The sequence below is a fragment of the Camelina sativa genome, chromosome 18, assembly GCF_000633955.1.
Source record: "Camelina sativa cultivar DH55 chromosome 18, Cs, whole genome shotgun sequence".
Taxonomy (NCBI): Eukaryota; Viridiplantae; Streptophyta; class Magnoliopsida; order Brassicales; family Brassicaceae; genus Camelina; species Camelina sativa.
This window is the reverse complement of record NC_025702.1, coordinates 627,155-649,190: the sequence shown is the minus strand read 5'-3', so window position 1 is coordinate 649,190 and position 22,036 is coordinate 627,155. Positions and strand designations below refer to the sequence as shown.

At 32.3% G+C, this 22,036-nt stretch overlaps 3 protein-coding genes and 1 pseudogene across 3 annotated transcripts; 1 reads left to right on the top strand and 3 right to left on the bottom strand.

Annotated features, from left to right (window-relative positions):
* LOC109130429 lies at positions 771-5,324 on the bottom strand (annotated as a pseudogene).
* LOC104760169 (50S ribosomal protein L19-2, chloroplastic) lies at positions 5,413-7,624 on the bottom strand. The gene is made up of 5 exons (XM_010483048.2): positions 7,539-7,624; positions 7,117-7,443; positions 6,521-6,607; positions 6,293-6,426; positions 5,413-5,713 (listed from the first exon to the last, which is right to left on the bottom strand). Exons 1-5 carry the CDS (start codon positions 7,566-7,568, stop codon positions 5,605-5,607), a joined length of 687 nt encoding a protein of 228 aa, XP_010481350.1. The 5' UTR covers positions 7,569-7,624; the 3' UTR covers positions 5,413-5,604.
* LOC104763020 lies at positions 9,959-11,844 on the bottom strand. Its single transcript, XM_019240309.1, has 7 exons — positions 11,730-11,844; positions 11,501-11,583; positions 11,213-11,401; positions 10,953-11,111; positions 10,781-10,834; positions 10,549-10,680; positions 9,959-10,360 (listed from the first exon to the last, which is right to left on the bottom strand). The coding sequence occupies exons 1-7, from the start codon at positions 11,839-11,841 to the stop codon at positions 9,959-9,961; spliced, it is 1,131 nt and encodes a 376-aa protein (XP_019095854.1). The 5' UTR covers positions 11,842-11,844.
* LOC104760168 (ras-related protein RABD2b) lies at positions 15,177-17,339 on the top strand. Its single transcript, XM_010483047.2, has 8 exons — positions 15,177-15,326; positions 15,809-15,881; positions 16,128-16,175; positions 16,279-16,326; positions 16,428-16,499; positions 16,593-16,748; positions 16,847-16,950; positions 17,033-17,339. Exons 1-8 carry the CDS (start codon positions 15,313-15,315, stop codon positions 17,124-17,126), a joined length of 609 nt encoding a protein of 202 aa, XP_010481349.1. The 5' UTR covers positions 15,177-15,312; the 3' UTR covers positions 17,127-17,339.

The following is a 22,036-nucleotide window of genomic DNA, read 5'->3' as shown; positions in this document are numbered from 1 at the left end:
TTCATCTTCTAATTCCATACCCATTGCAAGAACTGTATCATCAGTTGGTTCATCATCAAGAGAAAAGATGGATTCAATATCTGAGTCGTCAATATCTTCAACTTGTGCCAAGTAGCCAAGGAGGTTATCTCTCTTCTTCTTGTTAGGATACTGTTTCGCATAATGTCCCTTCTTCTTGCAGATGTAACATCTATCTGATTTTTTGAAACCTCTTTGAGTTTTCTTCCTGAAGAATTTCCATTTCTTTCTAGAAGATAGCTTTGGATAATTCTTCTGCCACTTGCCTCTGTAGCTCTTTTATTTTCCATGACTTGTAGAACAATGGCATCTTTTGTCTCTGCATTTGATATTGAGTTTTGGCCGATCACATGCTTTTCCTAGAAGCTTTCCTTGTNTTGTTTGACCTCTACACATTCGATTTCTGCAAAGTAGAGCAATCACATCAAGAAGAATTGGTGTATCTAACCCAACCATCTCCAAATGCCAAGATCTACATCTTCCCAAACAAGTATGATAAACCAATACCGGTCATTGCCTATTTTGACACTGGAGCTGCTTCATCCATCATCAAACCAGACCTCCTCCCAGCCTCACATTGGAATTCATGTTCAGTCGCTTTCAAAGCAGCCAACGGCCAGATATTTCATATCTCTCTTATCAGCAAGCCAATTTACATCCAACTTTTCCCCGGATACATGATTAAATCAAAAGTATATGGTTCTGAACTCCCTGGAAAGGACTTTATACTTGGATTTGACATCCGAAAGGTCTCAAACACAAAAATCAGTTGCTTGGAGAGTTTCGTGGCACCCGAAAGGTCTCAAACATATACTTTTGAACCATATACTTTCGTGGCACCCGAAAGGTCTCAAACACCCAAGTATAAAGTCCTTTCCAGGGAGTTCAGAACCATATACTTTTGATTTAATCATGTATCCGGGGAAAAGTTGGATGTAAATTGGCTTGCTGATAAGAGAGATATGAAATATCTGGCCGTTGGCTGCTTTGAAAGCGACTGAACATGAATTCCAATGTGAGGCTGGGAGGAGGTCTGGTTTGATGATGGATGAAGCAGCTCCAGTGTCAAAATAGGCAATGACCGGTATTGGTTTATCATACTTGTTTGGGAAGATGTAGATCTTGGCATTTGGAGATGGTTGGGTTAGATACACCAATTCTTCTTGATGTGATTGCTCTACTTTGCAGAAATCGAATGTGTAGAGGTCAAACAACATGAACTGGTCGTCTCTATCGCTTTCATCTCCAGTATCCTCTTCTGAAGATTCATCTTCTAATTCCATACCCATTGCAAGAACTGTATCATCAGTTGGTTCATCATCAAGGGAAAAGATGGATTCAATATCTGAGTCGTCAATATCTTCAACTTGTGCCAAGTAGCCAAGGAGGTTGTCTCTCTTCTTCTTGTTAGGACATTGTTTCGCATAATGTCCCTTCTTCTTGCAGATGTAACATCTGTCTGATTTTTTGAAACCTCTTTGAGTTTTCTTCCTGAAGAATTTCCATTTCTTTCTAGAAGATAGCTTTGGATATTTCTTCTGCCACTTGCTTCTATAGCTCTTTTCTTTTCCATGACTTGTAGAACAATGGCATCTCTTGTCTCTGCATTTGATATTGAGTTCTGGCCGATCACATGCTTTTCCTAGAAGCTTTCCTTGTTCTTGAAGCTGTTTGAAAAACTTCTGGTGGTTGCATAGCTTTTCAAGGGCTGCCAGAGAAATTTGATATATTTCTCCAAGTGAAGCTTGGTTGAGAGGCATATTCTTGAGAGACAATATCCTTGACGTTTCATTTCCAAGTGGTTCTGGAAGTGAATTCAGGTACGCCTGCTTGAGGTTGACGTCATCTATCCCATTCAGGGCATAGAATCTCTTTGACATTCGCTCATAATGTCTTTCAAGATCCTTCCTCTTGAAGGAGCAGCATCTCATGCTAAGATACTCTTCTCTGGCTTGGATAGTATAATGATCCCATGTGCCGAGAAATTCATTGTGGATGTGTCCCACCAAGGCATCGATTGTTGGAGATTGTCGGATTTGTAATTGTCGATATTGGCCTAAGCTTATCCACCATTGCCTGAGACGTCCTTGGAATTTAGCCACCAGTTTATCAATCGATGTAGGCAAAATGGCTCCTGGGTTGAGTTGTTGTTCTGTTAGCCATGCATGCATCTCATATACTTTGTCGCGCCATTTTGAAGGGGGAACATCATCAAAAGAAAAACCCTTATGTGGTTCTGTATTAAACCGCAGATTTCCTTCTGTCTGATTTCGTCCAGTTTCTTGAGTTTCTTCATATACGTTTCCACCTTCACTTTCTACGTCTTCTTCAACCACAGCCGGTGAGGCCATCATAAAAGGTGGGATTATGACCTCATCATTTTCATCTTTTATTGGCGTCTTTTTCATCATACTTTCTTGAGAAAAACTTTTTTCTCGTTTTGCAACCTTCTCAAGAAAAACAGTGATTGGATTAGCACGCTCCACCATGAATTGCGCTTTGCTGGTTTCGGGTTGATCTTGAGATTTTGATGTCTCGGTCAAAGGTTTGGGTGGTTCAAGTATGGCTTTCTTCCCTGTTCTTTTTTCTATTGGCTTTTTCTTTTTGGTAGACTGTTGTTCATAAACAACTTTTGTTGGTAAGAAGGAGGATGCTCCGAAAATACTTGGGTCTTGAGAAAAAGATAAAGGTTGTGTTTGGGCTGTGTAAGGTGGTGTGTAGATGGGGTATGGTGTGAAAAGATCATATGGCATTGGAGGTTGGGTTTTGGGTTGGTTTTGTAAGGAGTTTAGCTGAGCTTTAAGGGACTTTAGCTCAGACTCTTTTTGGGACATGAGGGGAGAGTTTATGGAGACAGTAGTTGCAAGGTGGAGAAGTTCTTGGTGGAGAGAGGTTATCTTTTTGGTGAGTTCTTTAATGGAAAGGTCCATGATGGTTACCTTTTTGTCAATCTGGCTTAGGAGATAGTTTTGGGTTGTGGCGTTCTCCGACTGCCAGTTCAAAGTTGCTTCTGCGGCGCTGATCTGCTTTACTGAGCCATCTGGGTTCTTAACATTTGGATTCCGGATTTTCCATGAGTGTTTTATATTGTTTTCTTCAAACTCTTTGGATGGAAATGGTGAATCCTGCTGTGATGGGGGTCCGAACATGTAACTTAGTTGTACCTCTTCTTTGTCAGGTGTTGTGGGAGTTGAGCCACCTGAATACAATACATAGTATTCAAAATTCTTGCCACTTGGTTCTCCGAGAAGGCCAACTTGTGTGTCTCCAGACTCAAATCGTTCTTTGAGGGTTTGTTGTGTAGATTTCTTTTTTCTCCTTCGCCTTGGGGTGTCATCATCATCAGAACTATTCATCTGGCAGTGTTGGCAATCACAAACATCAAAGAATTTGTGGCCCTTTTCATCTTGAAAAGAGTAAATGGGATCTCCCAACGAATCAAAAGATGAGATTGGAACACCATCTAAACGTGGATGGTTTTCTAAAGTTTGAGCTTCTTCAAGGAGTAATTATATTGATTTCTGTGCAGAAAGCCGTTGGTCTTGACTTTTCTTCTTGTTGCTTGAAGGCAATCTCTACAGCTCCATCTTTTCTCCTATGAATAGAAGAGTCCACCGATTGTATTGGGGTACTCCGGTCATGGAGTTTTTCGTAATTGGTAACCCATGATTCTGGAAGTAACTTGACAAGCTCATCTCTAGGAATCTGTCTAGGAATATGGATGCACGACGGGCTATGCTGTGACTCCAATTGTATGAGTAGTGCATCTTCAGTGTCTCTTGGGAGACTTAAGTCCATTGCATGATTTTGGACTCTGTACGCCATTTGATGGTGAAGTGTTGCCGCATATGTGTTTCCAATCTGTGGAGCGCCTGTGATTTGCAGCTGGATTTGCATGTTCTGATATATTTGAGGGTCTTCCAATGCCACGTTGAAATTTGGGAAGAGGGTGACGAAAACAGTGCCAGCGTTTAGTGTTGTCTGGATAGTTGCAATACAAGCATGCTGGTATTCCTTGTATCGGGTGTCAAGGAGAGCTACCCGTGCTACAACTGGTAAGCCTTTTCTGCCATGGAGTGTTAGCGCCAAACGTATTGCTCCATAGTGAAGATGAGTATATCCTTGAGTTCGCCAATGATGTATCATGCCTTCATTGATTCTGAGGGGAATCATCTGTTCTGTTTCTGTCGCCGGGATAAGGTGTTGTTCCAACGGAGAGGCTAGAACAAGCTCCTTTGCATTATGTTTGTTAGGGACAAACACCTGGCGAATGACTTTTGGAAAAGTGGAATTTGGTTTGGTGAAAGCTTTGTAAGGATTAAGTAATGGGAGTTGGGTAATAGGAACTTTGCTATCATCACTCACATACTCTACTTCATATAAGTAATCAATCTTTTTAGAAGTTGATCGTCTAAAAGAAGGGGTTTTAGACAAAGAAGATGAACTTTCCATAATATAGGATAGAACCAGAAACCAAGACAGAATACTATAACTCTCTTCTAACCATTGAAGTAATAACAGTCCATAAGTTGTCTCCCTGTTTTATTTTACATACTACGAATATAGAGAAATCAATCAAGAGGTTCTTAGCTACGCAAACCGAGGCAAAACTATTGCAACATTAAAAGCCTCAAGGTACTTCGAGCATTACAACCTCATAGAAATTTTTCTCCATACCGTTTTTTCTTAGCATAGTTAGATTTCTGATGTGGAGGATCCATTAATATGGCAACCACAGAGCATACTTTCATACTAGCATGGTAGAAGACAACGTTATGGCGTATTACCTTTCTGGAAGAGAAGAGCTAGAGTTTAGACTGTCATGGCTCTGATACCAGAATTACACACACATAGTGGTACAACCACTTAGGAGGTTATTAGGATCAATGCTAAGTGTTTAGGAAGTATTTGGAAAAAGATTATGTAAGTATATAAGAAAGATCTTTATACAAGGAGATAAACTTTATTATTAAAACACTCAAAAAGTTACAAGAACTCTTAAGACTCTTACTTAAACTCACTCACTTAAGCTTGAATGAAACTCTTCATCAAGCCTTAGTATTTATATTACAAGTCTTAGAGAATATTACATAGAATATTCCTTAAGATATTTTTATGCTTTATTTTACAACCCTCCATTTATTCAACTCTCTACTTTATTTTACAACCCTCCATTTATTCAACTCTCTACTTTATTTTACAACCCTCCATTTATTCAACTCTCTCATAAGCATATACTTCACTATCATATATCACACACTTATTATATATTAGTTACCGTTCGAAATAGTGAATACGGTCATTTTACATTATTTTAAGTAATTTTAGATGATTCAAAAGGTTTTTCTGAAATGATTAAATCAGTCGTATTAATACTAAATTCATACTTACGAATCAAAAACAATCAACATTGATTAACTTTTTCTTAAATCACTTTCACTGTAAATTACATGAAAATCCAACAAACAATTATTACAAAAAGAAAGAGAGTATTATGTGAAAAAGGAGGAGATTAGCTACCTTTGGAGGTTGAAGACAACACAACACAAGACAAGACGAGACTGGTGTTGGGTTTTTTTTTGGTGATCATTTAAAAGTTGAGAGACGAGGAAGTTTGTCCCTCAGATAGTACAGTCTTGCTCTTCTCACTTTCCTGTGGCTTACCACTTTTATCTCCTTTATGTTTGGAGAGTATCTGTTTTACATTGATTTACATGAATCACATCAGAGACACATATACTAAAAGCAACTTAATCCACTCTATAGATTCAGCTAATGTAACTGCAATGTTCATTTAGACTAGTATCTTAGGATCACTACTGGATTGATTTAGACTAGAGTAGAGGCCAACACACTTTCGCCGTTGTAAATAAAAAAATCTAAATCCTGGTCTAAGCATATATTATCAAGGTAATCCTCACTTGGTGATTTTAAATGCTAAAACTTCCAGTATACATGAATAACGCTGATGATGCATTTACGATGAGATTCAGAATCGAAACCACACTTTAATTCTCAAGAATCGAACAGCAGAGCACTATGACCACATTCCAGTAACTGTTAAGGGTTTGGTTGACTATCAAAGACCAACTGACCAAGTGACCGTTAAGGTAAGTTTTGGATTCTCTAATCTCTCCTTTATTAAAAAGGTGAACAACCAACTGGACAAAGTCCCATCTACTCCTATATACTACTAATTACATATCTGCTATACAATATCTACCATTTTTGCAAATGTGTAAATAATTCACGAGCTTAGGAAGAAGAAACTTACATAGGAAAGACGATTTCAACACCAATGCCAGCAATTATCCTCCTGATACGAATAGTAGTGTGGATGCCTGCATTTTGTCTAGACATTATTATACCTTTGTAGATAGATAGCCTACGTCTGTTCTCAGGAACCTCCTGTAAAATCAAACCTACCATGTCAACAACTCAAAATCTTACAGTAGTTAAATGCATATTTGAATCAGATTATACTAGAGACAAGGATTTTTACCAGTTTGATTTCTACAATGTCCCCAGTCCTAAGCTCAGGAACCGGCCTTACTTTCTCTGAAACCTCAATAGCTTTCTTGTTTAGTATCTACAGAAACGAAAAGCAAATCAACATTTCATTTCTCCAATGCCTGAAAGATAACTGATGATTAAAGAACAAGAGTCAAAACAAACACATTACTCTCAACTACAGTATCAGAAATGCTGAATCAGATAAGATTAGATCTTTCCATGATAATAATGACTACCTATAGATATACACAAATTGAAGGTCATCACTATCTATACTAATACAAACACCACACATATTCTTACAGAAACACAATTGATAATTACTATTGCCACTAGTGAAATGAAGTTCAAATTATCTAATTTCAGCAACAAAACAAAACCCTATAGCTAATAGAGAACAAAGAGCCAAACAAACACATCACTCTCTTTACTACTGTATAATCAGATGAACAAACTCAGCAAATATTTTTACAAAAAAAAAAACATTTGAAAAAAGTACTATTGCTACCGGAGCTTCGAAATTTTCCAAAATCAGAACCAAAACACAAAACCCTAAATAATATTGCAGAGTGAAAATGAACTTACCCCCATGACATCTCCGAGCTTGACTCTAGTCTTCCTCGGTGGTTTAGCTTCCTCCGCAACATTGGGTTCTCCTTCTCCTTCCGCTACAGTTTCAACAGCATTCTCCACAACTGGCTCAGTTTCGCCTTCGGTACTCTCTTCAGCTTTAGCAATAAACTCCCTTCTCTTCTTGGAATCGATGGGGAAACCAAAATTTGAACCGGAGTGACTGAGAAAAACCCGAGAAACTGAAAGCTTTGAGCTGACCGATGAAGCTCGTGGTAGAAATGAAGAAACCCCAAAATTCTTCGACGAGGAGCTAGGGATTCTCGGTATCATATGCAATGCCTGCATCCATAAAAAGGGTTAGATAAACAGAGGAGGACTCAAAAGAAGCATACATACGAAACTGTGATTGCGCGTGGGAGAGAGGAAAGAGTAACCTGAGGAAGAAGATGAGAGCTCGTCGCCATGTTTGCACAAACCCAAACTCAAAAGCAGAGTGGTGAGCCCTGTCGTGGCATTTGTCAAGTAAAAAAGTATCTTATCCGCGCGTGTGATTCGATTACTAAATTTTATGGGCCTATACAATGAGGCCCATATTCAACTGGAAAGCGATATAACCGACGATTACCAAAGCTAAATTCCATAAACACTTACTGATGCCTGCTCATAAATCATAATGCTGTTGCTTAGCTCCCAATTTCCAACCATTTGATTTGGTCCTTCCGACCTTCCTAACTATGAACTGTAGAGAAAAGTAAGAGATATGGTACATTACATTCATTAAAGAATTAAAAAATAGTGGTAAGAAATGATGATGATAAAATTACACATTTACACGGCACCATTTCTCATTACAATAATTATTAATCTTTCTTTACCATAAAACGATATACAATACAAAGAATGTTGTAGATGTATGCAAATTATTATTTATTTTATTCTTACTATAAATAGAAAATAAATTTTCTGTTGGGAGTTGAAATATATAATGTTTATGTGTGTTGTATATTATTTACAAGTCGTCTACTACATGTTCACGTTATCATTGACTTACTTACACCGCAAGGCGATGACAAATTGACAGGCTATTATATTTTTAAAATTTTATCTATCATAATACCAAGAAAATAGTATAATCAAAGGCCTCATTGTTTGTGTAATTGTGAGTTGTGTGAAACGAATCTGTTTTTCTTAAAGGTACTTTTTTAAAAAAAGCTTAACCAAAAAAAGAATTAGCATATACAGTAAAACCTTTATAAATTAATAAAATCAGAACCATAAAATTTTATTAATTTATAGAGGTTTTAATTTATCGATAAATTAATTAAATATTAACTTATGAAGATATTTTTTCATAATTTTGAAAATTTTATATTACAAAATAAGATACTTTTGTTATGATACACATTTTTATAGAATTTTCTTAATTTATAATATTGGTTATCGTAATATGATTGATGTTAATAGTTTTACTTAATTATCTAGGTGAAAATGATAAATGTTAGAAGTTTAGAGTTTAGAAGAAATTATTGGTATTATCTTTCATGGAAGTGATGAAGTCGAATAACATAATGTGGTGTCTTTAGAACCAATTTCATGTAAAAAGACAATTATCGAATATATGACCCTGCTCAATTTTTTTATGTGATTTGAGAAGACAACATCAAAAATTTTTGATAGAATAAAAAGATTAGATATAAGCTCCAACTAGAATACATATATAAGAATAGACAAACAACAATAGAGTTATATTACATTATATACTAGGATGGCAGCTCTATTGCTAATTGATTAGCTAATAGATAGTGGATAGTCTTGGCACACCATAAGTAATCGGTTTCCACTAGCTTCAGTAACACTCTCAATTGCGATTTTTCTCTTATTTTGTTGTACACCACATCACCAACGAAATCTTTCAACTCGCCAATATTTGACAAACTACATTTGTGGTGCAAGCTTCTTTTCTGCATTGAATATTTTCCATCTAAAAACATCCTTCTTGGATACCTCTTTGCATCATTGATTGACTCCATATCTACAATAGAAAAATTAGTTTGTGTAAAATAAACATCACAAACATGTACAGCTGATGATAAGTATATCAACAATTGAACATCAACTAAACATATATACGACTACTAACTAATCTATGCATACATTAACAACTTCATTTGACTAAATTAATTGTCGACAACTACTTTCAAGTCAATTTATGCAATGCATAATCTGTCAAACACAGCCCGCAACATAAAGAACTTACAATTAGTTTGTACTCTACATCTTACTGAACAATGTTCATAATATCGTCATCCATTAAATTTTACTTCCCACAACTCCTTAGCTCAATACTCTCACCACGATAATCATATATTGATTAACCTTAAATTACGCAGATAAGTAAGATAATATTACCTCATGCTATTTCGTCCACCTCGCCGTCAACTCGGCTGTCATCCTCTTGTAATCAAAATCTTGCCCCAATCTTTCCCACAGATAACCTCTTTGAAACAGATAACAATAACTATGACAAATTTGAAACTTTTATGCCAATAACCCAATTTTCGAATACGGAATTTCAAAACCGAAACTATTCATAATTTATGGGATTCTCTTGAACTTAAGTTGGTAATTAAAGTTTGAGTTATCATATCAATTAACTTTTTAAAATTTAACTATAAATGTCAATGGCACATGCTGTAAATAAATAGAGAAGGGCTCGGTTATAAGTAATGTTCAAACTTTTATGTATTGCTTTAGTAAGAATGCTTTCAAACGTATTATTACAGTAATTAGGCAAATTTTATGTATTATTATAGATAATTTCTCATTATTAGTCTAAAGATTACAATGTAAAATATCAAACTCCACAAAATTTTCCACCTGGACCACCATAATTGAAAAAGAAACCGAGTCGTTTACTATGAAATAATTTCACCTTACCAATTCTTATGTCATAACATTGTGGACTATCAACCAAAATCTCCGTAGGAAAATAATTCATTTTATGACTGATATAGTTGTAATCCAGAACTTCAATATTTGTAAACATTGCTGAATTTTTATGGCTTCCAACCGGAAAATTGCCATTACCCATCGGCGGACTTGAACCATTATGGGAAGCTTGAACTACACCTCCGACTCCAACTATATTAGCACCATTGTTCAAAATGTTGAATAGTTCTTTTGGCCAATATCCAATATCTACGTTGGGTGCATTTTCTATCAGTTGCGTAAGCCACCAATTTCCTGTTGCTTTATCCTTTTCCATACATCAAAAGATAAAATAAACACATTTGAAAAAACAAAAAGAATATGTGTTACTAAATTACTTTTAAAAAACTTTTATTATATAAATAAATATATGTCGATCACTAATATGATTCATAAATAATTAATTTCTAAATTCATACAATTTCATGAAAATAAATAAATAATCCATAGAAATACCTGATGAATAGACCAACGCGACCAATCAGAGTCTCCTGGGTTTATGTTTATGGGTTGGACTATGGGAATTTTCCTTGATACCTGAATAAACCCATCACATGCTGTATTGTAACATCCTTTCCCATCTTTACCCTATTGAAATCGTGTTTAATATACACATGTTATTTGATTTTAGGATTAAGTATAAATAATTTAACGTAAAACTAAACTTAAAAAATGTTCACATGCACACCTTAAAATATCCATATGTCCAAAGTTGTCCGGTGCCAAAGAAACTTGGATTTATCTATCAAAACGAATCTGAATACTTTAATACTAATAAATATAATTTTTTTTTTGTGCACCTACTAACAAATATTTATATACGAATTTTACAAAGAAAACCACTAAAATGTAGAACTTACAATATAACCCGCTTGGATGTAGTTGACTTGGTTATTCAACCAACTACCTATATATATTTCACTATATGAAGCCTGATCTTTTTCGATGTATTGCGTATATCCATTATATGAAGCTTCTACACCACGATATGGACCAGTACTTGACCTTATTCCAACAATCTACTAAGAGCCATTTATATCCACATGTATATAGATTAATACTTATAATATACATAAAACATAAATATATTTAATGTATAAGGAGAGAATTAAACGTTTACATGTGCTCCAGGATTATCGACAGTTAGCGGATGGAAATACTTCTCGGAGAAAAGTTGTGCCTTGGTATTGTATTCATTTGAGATTCTTAATATAGGAACGGTTCCATCTGGACACCCTATTTCACTCGAATATGATTTGTTGTTGTCAATGTGATTCCTTAATTCATGTATTGAAACTGATGGTTTCATCTTTTCAAAGAATAACTTGTATGTCAGATTCAAAAATCACATTTTTTAAAAGTAACTTCAAAATCATACAGGAGACGGATATTTGAAATGTCAATGTACCTGGATTGTGTGGTTTTGGAGCAAACGATGGCCAAGTCCTGGTTGGTTATTAATATCTACGCAATCGTATGTAGCATTTTCCCCTATCTACCAAAGAAAAAAAAAGACATGAGGTGATTTTGAATTCAATACATAATTAAAAAAATGAAGAAGAATATAATATTGAAGTAGTTAAATAGATTAACATAATAAAAGAGACATGTATCTCAAGTTTTAAAAATATCAACGCTAACCTTGAAGGATCTGATAGGCAACACACTTTGATCAGAACGAACTGAGACTGTTGAGAACAAAATATGTAAGAGATTCAAAACCAAAACTACAATAATTAGTGAAGACATTTTGTTTTGGTTTTGTTTCTTCAAGAATGAAAATGGTTTGTCCATAAAAAAAAAACTATTTCTAATAAAAGAAATACAAATACAGATATTTGACTACAATTATTACTTTGACCAGAAAGAAGAAAATGATTTATTTTTACACTATGAATAGTAACCTACCATCACGAAAACAGAAAAAAATGTAATGAATATGTTGACCGAGTAACTTTAAAAAAAATATATATATATATATATATATATATATATTAAAATTTATTGTATATTATTTACATTTTTTTTTGCTATAATATACTGATTTATATCCATATACAAATCTTTTATGTGTGTTACTATTACATATATATTTAAGATAACCTTGCGTCCAACCTCTCACACCTTCCTCTCTTAGGTAGATAATCTTGCGTCCAACCTCCTCCAACATAGAGAGAACCTCGGCTCTGCCCTCCTCTTGTGTGGAGAGAACATGTTCACGTATAGCTATCTCAAAGTGGCTTGCTCCAGCAACCAATGAAACTAAAGACCCTTTTCCAACATCACAAAATCTTTTGATAGTAATCAATGCTAAATTTTCCAATGTATTTCATAGAAGTTTCTTTGACACACCATGATGTAGCCTCTATCTCCAAGCTCCTATGGATCTATCAACAAAAATTTATGTTTTTCCAATCTATCTATGTTTGTTTTAGATTTGTGTTTGATTAGCCTATTTTATACAACCATTAGGTTGATAACCTTCTCCTCTTTATCTTCTTTTGACATTGAACGAATGGTAACAATTATGTTTGCACAAAAAAAAAAGTTCTATGACCAACCAATCAAGGTTGGGAAATTAGAAATTTTCTTTTTGACATAATTAATGAAATAATAGAAAATTATAAGCACGGTAATATATGAATCTCAAATAATTCAAAGATAAAAATATAAATTAAATAAAACAATCTAAAACAACTACAATAAATTCTAAAATGCAGTATTAGAAAAAGAATATGCATATATTAATCTTCCATTTTTTTTGGGTCAATATATTAATCTTACTTATTGCAAACTGAAAAAATAGAAAGTAAGAGTATTTTTGATTTAAAATAATAAGAAAATTTTTTCTTTCCATTAAAAAAGTTTGACCAATAAAACAAAGTTGAAAACAATATTTTTGAATAAATTATTTTGGTTCCAATTGGAATTGATAACCATAATTTAGGAAAAGAAGGAGGAAGAATATGATATTTCTCTTCGTTCGTCAAAATTTTTACCATTTAAAAAAATATGATTTCCTCATCCTTCTTCTATATTCCTCATAAAATGAGTAACATTAGAACAAAAATGTTCCTCCCCAAATATTAAAATTCGTTTTTTACTAATATTTCAATTTTATTATCCAATAATATTCATATTTTTCACAATACATTGGCAGAAAATATAAAATATATTTGATACAAAATTGCATGTTAAATTAATCTGAAGGCTTTACTTGAAAATTGTATGAATAGTAAAATAAATTTAAACGATGTTTATATCGTAAATAAAAACTAAAGAATATTTTAAATTGTTCTTAAAATTTTATTGTAGGTTAAGATTAACTATCCGTATTTAATATGATGTATCTGAAATTTTATTCACAAATTTATTTTTAAATCAAATGTAAATTTTATTTTATATTCATTAAAAGTAGTATTTCATATTTTTATTGAAAGATTTATTTAATATTTAATACATTTTTAAAAAATATTGTTATTGTTGTTTGGTCACCAATTATTGGTTTGTTCCTTCTCTGCATTTTTTCTTTTCATTCCTCAATAATTGTTTATTCCATTCCGCATTGTTCTTTTTATTCATTTTCCATTTGTTCCTCTAATGGTTACCAGTAAAAACTTTTTGTTAGATAAATAATATAAGACGGTCTATGTTTATATAGAAGTGAGTATTTACATTTTTTAGAATTAATAAGTTTTTGTATATTTTCTTAATCCTTTTTATATTTTATGAGAAAGTTTATTCCAATAAGCCTAGCGTTTTTTAAAAAAATTTGCTTCCCACTTTCTTTTGAGATGTTCTATCGTTCACGATAAGAACGTTTTATGTTTAGTTAATCTAGTGTTATATAATAATCTTTGTTGTTATCTTGCATTTGTGTATTCATCTTTTTTCTATGCTACTTTTCATGCAAATTAATAGAAATAATAATAACACCGTGAAAAAAATTTTACCAAAAACTTTAGTAATTATGCATAAGAAACTTTCTTAACACTTCAAAGTCAAAGATTTTGTAGTATGCATTATGAAATTGAGAAACAAAACAAAATTCAAAGAAACGACGATGAAAATATGTGGTAATATCTAGACATTTTTTATATAGTTGCTTCGATTAGACAACAAAAAAATTGCCTGCGAGACTTGTTCAAGAACGATGATGTGTCAAACAAAAGGTTAATAAAAACAAAAATAAATTTTTACCAAGAAAAACAAAGCTAGTCGAAATTATTTTATTTGGAGAAAAATATGTCATCATCTATTTGGTGATATGGAGGGATGTATTTACAATCCTTTTCTTTTTAGGATTAACTAAGTTTTTTTTAATATAATAATATTACAATTATCTTATGCATCATTTTACCAAGCTTGAAAGCTGTGATTTCTGATCGTTAAAATTGACACGTGTCAAGATCTGATAAGTTACTAATTTTGATATGTGATTTCTGATTGTTAAAATTGACATGTGTCATAATCTGATGAGTTATTAACTTGGATATTTAATCGTTAAAACTGATACGTGTCATGATCTGATAAGTTTTTAACTTTGAGAATCAAACTTTATATAATAAGATATTTAGTGTATATCAGTATTAATTTATAATATTGTTGGTACTATATTTTTACATAAGATTTTCAAAAAAAAAATTATTTTATTATTTTATCGAATAATATTATTTTTTATATCGATACAACTCGAAACCAAAAAAAATTATTAATTTATATCTAATATTAATTTATATCTAATATTAATTTAAAGAATATCTTACAAGTTAATTAGATGCGAAATTTAACGTGTCGTAAATGTAGTTTATTCTCCGATTGTATAGAATCAAAAAGGAAAGAAAGAAAATACAGATTGGTTGTTTTGTCTAGTTACACGTATCTCTCTGAGTTTGGCTATGCCACGTCACCCAGCATTCGAACATTATTATTAAAAAAAAACGTATTTATAATGTTGAAAAGGTTGGGTCCGTCTATTATTTTCTTAACCGCGCGTCATTAACAAATAAAGAAAAAAAAGAAACAAAAAAAGAGCACTAAATAAATAAATAAAGTATATATTAACCCAAAGCCAATAAAGAATATAAAAAATTACAAAACAAATATTCACGTCTCTCTTCTCTCTCTCTCTCTCTCGCGTTATTTGTTTTGTACACGACGAACGACGATTGCTGAAAACTAATCGCCGGAGATTCTCTCGTTGGAAGATCGATCTATATAATGAATCCTGAATAGTAAAGAACCTTCTCTTTCTCTCTTTTGTTATCTTTATGTATCTGTTGTTGCTTCGGATCGACACGCTTTTACATGTGTTTTGGTGATTTTTGTTCGATTTTGCTTTGGATCTTTGTTTGTTTGGTAGGTAGATTAGGTTAACTGAATCTGCCCAATTCTGCTCGTTTTAGGTCTTTTTCGTTTGTCTGATCGATTCTAGGTTTTTGGAATTCTCGGGTCCATGGATGGATCTTTTTATCTAGGTTAGTTAGAGATCCAGTGATACACTATCGAGATCTGCGATTTCTCTTTTGATTATCGTCGTTTGTGACACAGTTTTGCCTTTTAATTCATGTATTTCGACATATAGGATCCATTTTACATATCTTTCTTGCGTTTGTAATTTGTGAGATGCAGAGTGAAAACATGGCAAAAGATCATATTTTCTGAGTTTAGGAGCTTTCACTGAGATATTCATGTTTTTATTCTCTTTTCGTTGCAGTGACTATCTGTTCAAGCTTTTGCTTATCGGTGATTCTGGTGTCGGAAAATCCTGCTTGCTTCTTAGATTTGCAGTAAGTAATTTTGCCACACAACTCTTTATGATTGTCTGGATTTTGATCATCTTTGTTTTGGTTTATTGCTTTCTCAAATTGAACACATACACACACAAAAACAAATTATGGGTCTTTGAAGATCACATATTGGAGTGTTCAATACTAGTTGGCTCTAAATTCATTACTCCATTGGATTGTACAGTTGTCACTTTTGCTTCTTTGTGTTCTTTATTTCCTGATATCTTGAAATTTGTATGTGTACAGGACGATTCTTACCTGGATAGCTACATAAGCACCATTGGTGTTGACTTTGTAAGCATATTTTCTATCGTTGCAATCACTCATTTGTATTACATGACATGAAACGAAAACATCGTTTACATGTCTCTTAATCTTTACTTGTGATGTGTTACAGAAAATCCGCACAGTCGAACAAGACGGAAAGACCATCAAGCTCCAGATCGTAAGTGTTTCTGAGAGAGGCATATACAATCAATCATAATTAGTTAAACTTTTGGATGGAAAACTATAATAACTGTTTTTGGTAATCGCCTGTGTCTACAGTGGGACACAGCAGGCCAAGAACGTTTCAGGACAATCACTAGCAGCTACTACAGAGGAGCTCATGGAATCATTGTATAATACTCTCAACTCTAATTAGCCACTCACCTTCTTGTTACTTGATACATACTTTGCTTCTTCTCCCTCACAGTTTACTATCTCCTACAGGTCACTTATGATGTCACTGACCAAGAGAGCTTCAACAACGTCAAACAATGGCTGAATGAAATTGACCGTTACGCTAGCGAAAATGTTAACAAGCTACTGGTTGGGAACAAGAACGATCTCACATCACAGAAAGTTGTATCCACTGAGACTGCTAAGGTAACACTATAACCAACCAAGTGACCTTCTCTATCCACGTAAACCTTGTCTGAAAGATGATAACATTGTTGTTGTTGTCTCTTCTCCTTGTTTCACAGGCTTTTGCAGATGAACTTGGGATCCCATTCTTGGAAACAAGTGCTAAAACTGCAACCAATGTGGAAGATGCTTTCATGGCCATGACTTCCGCAATTAAGACAAGGTTAGAAGTTACATGTTAATTTTACTTGTGAAGAACTCCTTAACCGTTTGCTTAAACTGGTTTTGGTGATGTTCTTTTGCAGAATGGCGAGCCAACCAGCTGGAGGTGCCAAGCCACCTACGGTCCAGATTCGCGGGCAACCAGTGAACCAGCAATCAGGCTGCTGCTCATCTTGATTTGATTTGTCACCAATCCTCTTTGGATCATCGTCACTCCATTATAATCATTTGTTTGCATTGCATGTATGACTTCTCCAAATTAACAACTCCCCCCCTCTTTTTCTTCTTTGGTTTTCATTTATTTTCTTTTCAGATTCTTTTTCTGATGTATTTCGAATGCTTTAATCCCATATACTACTTTAGTAAAGTCCCTTCATGCCAGCATTGAAACTTCTGGTTATTCTCGAACGGTAATATATGGAAACATAATTTAATACAAACATATACAAAATTAAACATAGAACGTAGACGTTTGTATTCTATGGAAATTGGGAAACTAAAAAGCATATTGACATACCTTAAAGAATTCTTCCTTGGTAATAAAAGATTTGATTATCTTCCAAATTTTATGAAATGAAATCTTTGAATTTTCCAGTAAAGCTATCAAACCTCAGCTCCAAGATGTAAAGCTATCAAACCTCAGCTCCAAGATGTTATTTTCCCATGCTAAAGAAGTATAATGATATACAGTAAAACCTCTATAAATTAATAATGTTAGAACCAAGGAATTTTATTAATTTATAGTGATATTAATTTATCTATAAATTAATAATTATTATTTTATAATATAAATTAATAATTAATTTATAGGTATATTTTTAATTGTTTCATTTTTAAAAAATTATGAATTGAGAAATATTTGCAAAATAAGATTAAAATTTTGGATGTTGTAAATTTTTTGGTATTGGAATTGAATTTGAAATAATTAAAAGATATTATTGACAATGAATTACAAATATTATAGACACATTCACTTATACACATGACATAAATATTCAAATTTATGAATAAGAATATCAATTATCGTATTTTAATAGTCTATCAAACTATCAAAATTTAAATGATGCATATTTAGAAATTGAGAACTTTAAAACGTTTTAGCTGTTTTATGAAATGTTATAGAATATTTTATATCATTATAGTTTGAAAATACACATAACAATTGTTTTATAGATATGAAGTTTACGAGAAACATAATTTACTATATCAGCATATATATATATATATGTAAATTTACATGATTATTAATTTATGATATTATTGGGAACATATTTTACATGGGGATTTCAAAAAAAATATTATCTTATTATCTTATCGAATTTTGTTATTTTTTACACTGTCCCAACTTGGAACTAGCAAAATTATTAATTTATAGTATTTATTAATTTATAGAGTATTAATTTATAGAGGTTTTACTGTATACCTCTTCTTTGTATATAGTGAGCTGGAAAATTCTCTATTTTGTATTTGGCATTGGAGTATGGTTTTGTTTGAAACCATATACAAAGAGAACGATAATTTACCTTTATTCATGAATTTGGCAACATTTTTTGTTTCAAATAAAATTTTCAAGAAAAACTAATTGGAATAAATAATTCTCTATATATTAATAGAGAAGCTTTTTGTTGAAAATGCTGATGTGTTGTCGTGAGAGAGATTTGGAAATTTAATTACAATTAAGCATCTCAAATAAACATATTTACAAAAATAAGTCTTTTGATTTATAAATGTGCCATTAAAATATATAAGGAAATCTTTATTTCATTATTATTTACATAAATGTGTCATTAGAATATATAAGGTAATGTTTCTTTCTATTAGTTTTTTAAAATGAAAGACTTCATCAACTATTAAAAAATATATATATAGTTAATAATTTAATTATCATTTTCATAACATATTTAATGATTTAAAGTAAATTACATTTTATAAAATATTAAAAAACTTATTCATCTATTTAACTTTTTGAAATACAAAACTTATTCTCCGATTTTCAAAAATTTGATGACTATTCAAATACTCCCTCTGTTTCACAATAAATGTCATTGACACATTTCACACAAATTAAGCAAATATTAGAATATACATATATGCCCTTATTTAATAAATGTTTAATGGGTTAATTTAGCCATAGATTAAGGGTAAAACTAGAAAATCTAATGAAAAAGATGCATTAAAAAATAAAATAGTGCATTGGAAATGTAAAATGACAAAAAAAAATTGTAAAATGACACTCTTTATGAAACAAAGGAAGTATATATACTAAAAAATAATTATTACAAGAATCTTAAAAATAAATAACATTATCACAATTATCATAATAATTACATTATATTCCACATTTCATGGGTGAAATATATTTTTACACAAAATAATTAAATTTAAATTTGAATAAAATAAATTCCAAATAATAATTTTACTTGTAATAATTTTATTTGACTTGATTTATCCCACATATAATGCGGTTATTACCTAGTTTACCTTTATTCGTGAATGTATTAGAATAGAAGTCTACTCTTATATTATGTGACGTTGAATATTTTAGAATTTCTCTCATTTCAGCTTGTTCACTAATATCATATTCCAAACCATAATACTTCATTTCTAATGAAGTAGTATACTCACTAATGAGTGGTTCAGAAGGATATTGGACTCTCAAGATATTGAGATACCAAAATACATATGCCACCGGTTCATATCTGTGGAAAAAAAAATTCAAAAGGATTAGTTACATTTTATGCAAAAGAAAACACAAATATACATATTAACGGGGAATAAAGTTTAAAATATATTTTCCCAACCAGTGTTGGTGAGATCCGATGTAATAACAAAGATTTGACTAGCTGATGTTCGAAGTTGAACTATATGACCAAATATAATTATAACTTCCAAATGAAGGGTCATTACCAACCGAAGCTCTATACAACAATTTCTCCAAATAAATATGAAATGTTTGGAAGATTAAAAAGATGTTCTTTTCTGGTAGGGAACTAAAAAGATGTTCTTAGAGCATAATTAGTAGGGGTTTAGTAGGGGTTGCTCTTGCAATTGCTTTTATTAAAAAAATAACAAAAAGAAGAGAGAGAGAAAAAACAAGAGGAATCGTTGCTTGATGGAGAATCTGGAGAAACGTTTCTCAGACTAAAGAGACATGTGTCAGTTATTCAGTGATACATATATTAATAAATAAATAAAAAAAGAATATGTATAATATTTTTTTGTTTTGTTTTCTGAGCAACATTTACCTGTTCTCGACTAAAGATGGTCTTAGAACTTTAGGAAGAGTAAACTAATTTTTAATAATGAATTACATATATTTTAGTAAATGATTCCTAGAATGGTATTTGAAAAGAAACAAAAATCACTTTTGAATTTTGGTTTTTAAGAATAATTTAATATTTTCTATAAAAAAAATTATTCATTAAGATTAATTTAATAATTTCCAATATTATGAATGCTATTTTTTCTGAATTTCACCCTTGTGTGCTATTATTCTTTTGTAAAAAATGTTCTTGAGCTATCTAAAAGAATTGCTCTAATTTTCTTAGTCCAAGATATTGACCTATTCAAATGGTTTAAGAACGTAAAATATTAAATAACTTGTAATAATTATATTATTTATCAAAAAAATATATAATATAGTTGACTAATGTTGACTAATGACCAAATAGAATCATAAGTTCCAAATTAAGGGTCATTAGAAACTGAAGGTCTAAACAACAATTTCTCCAAATAAATGTGAAATGTTTGGAAGACTAAAAAAAATGTTCTTAGAATCTTAGGAACAGTAAACTAATTTTTAATAATGAATGACATATTTAGTAAAGGAAACCTAGAACGGTTTTTGAAAAGAAAAAAAAATCACTTTTGAATTTTAGATTTTTAAGAATAATTGAATATCTGTATAAAAAATACAGTTAATTTTTTATTCATTAAGATTAATTGAATAATTTTCCAATATAATTAATGCTATTATTCTGAATTTCGCCCTTGTGTGCTATTATTCTTTTGTACAAATTGTTCTTGGGCTATCTAAAAGAATTGTTCTTGGGCTATCTAAAAGAATTTCTCTAATTTTATTAGTCCAAGATATTGACCTATTCAAATGGTTTAAGAACATAAAATATTAAATATGTTATGAAACTTAAACTTATCTTGTTCATTCAATAGAGAGTACATATATATACAAGTACACAAAATCCAAAACCTATTGACGGTGGGAATAGATAGTAATAATGGGCCTTATGAACTTGGACTTGTATGGACCGGTTATGGAGATCCATCTTCAATGGTTTACAACACTCCCCTTTGGATGACATAACCATGTAGATGCTAAGAGATCATCATAATACGCTTGGGGATGCTGCCTCATTGAAACCTTACCAGGAAAACCCAGTGGGACAAAACCATGGTGAAGGAAAAAGAGTACATCACGTATTACTCCCCTTGTTCTGAACATCACTAAAGGTCCTTGAGTATACGCATCCCAATCTAATGCGTGAGCTTCCTGAATGTTGATGTTGGTAATGACTTGGTGAAAAGATCGGCTGAGTTGCCGCTAGATTGGATTTGTACCACTTGAACTTCACCGGCCTTTTGTAGTTCATGTGTGAAAAAGAACTTAGGCAAAATATGCTTCGTCCGATCCCCTTGATGTAACCTTCCTTGAGCTGTGCGATGCAAGCTGTGTTGTCTTCATATATGATGGTCGGTTCCTTGTCATCGGCCATGCCGCAATCTGATCTGATATGTTGAGTCATTGATCTCAACTAAACACACTCACGGCTGGCCTCATGTATAGCCAAAATTTCTGCATGATTAGATGAAGTGGCCGCAATGGTCTGTTTCATTGAACGCCATGAAATTGTTGTACCACCATGCATAAACACATAGCCGGTTTGAGATCTAGCATTATGTGGATCCGATAGATAACCTACATCAGCAAAACCAACTAAACCTTCTTTGTTATGGTTAGTATAAAATAAACCCAAATCCATCGTTCCTTGTAGGTAACGCAATAGATGTTTGATACTGTTCCAGTGCCTTTGGGTCGGACATGAACTAAATCTCGATAGGAGGTTCACAGA

Bases quoted from the DNA above. Each gene is read 5' to 3' on its own strand.
- LOC104760169 (XM_010483048.2), bottom strand. From the start codon at position 7,568: ATGGCGACGAGCTCTCATCTTCTTCCTCAG. The intron at 6,427-6,520 runs GTAAAAATCCTT...TTGATTTTACAG, and splicing joins ACATTGTAGAAATCAAACTG to GAGGTTCCTGAGAACAGACG. The intron at 5,714-6,292 runs GTAAGTTTCTTC...AATGTAAAACAG, and splicing joins GTTGAAATCGTCTTTCCTAT to ATACTCTCCAAACATAAAGG.
- LOC104763020 (XM_019240309.1), bottom strand. From the start codon at position 11,841: ATGTCTTCACTAATTATTGTAGTTTTGGTTTTGAATCTCTTACATATT. The intron at 10,835-10,952 runs GTAAGTTCTACA...TCGTTTTGATAG, and splicing joins ACATCCAAGCGGGTTATATT to ATAAATCCAAGTTTCTTTGG. The intron at 10,681-10,780 runs GTGTGCATGTGA...CGATTTCAATAG, and splicing joins GGACATATGGATATTTTAAG to GGTAAAGATGGGAAAGGATG.
- LOC104760168 (XM_010483047.2), top strand. The intron at 15,882-16,127 runs GTAAGTAATTTT...GTATGTGTACAG, and splicing joins GCTTGCTTCTTAGATTTGCA to GACGATTCTTACCTGGATAG. The intron at 16,951-17,032 runs GTTAGAAGTTAC...GTTCTTTTGCAG, and splicing joins ACTTCCGCAATTAAGACAAG to AATGGCGAGCCAACCAGCTG.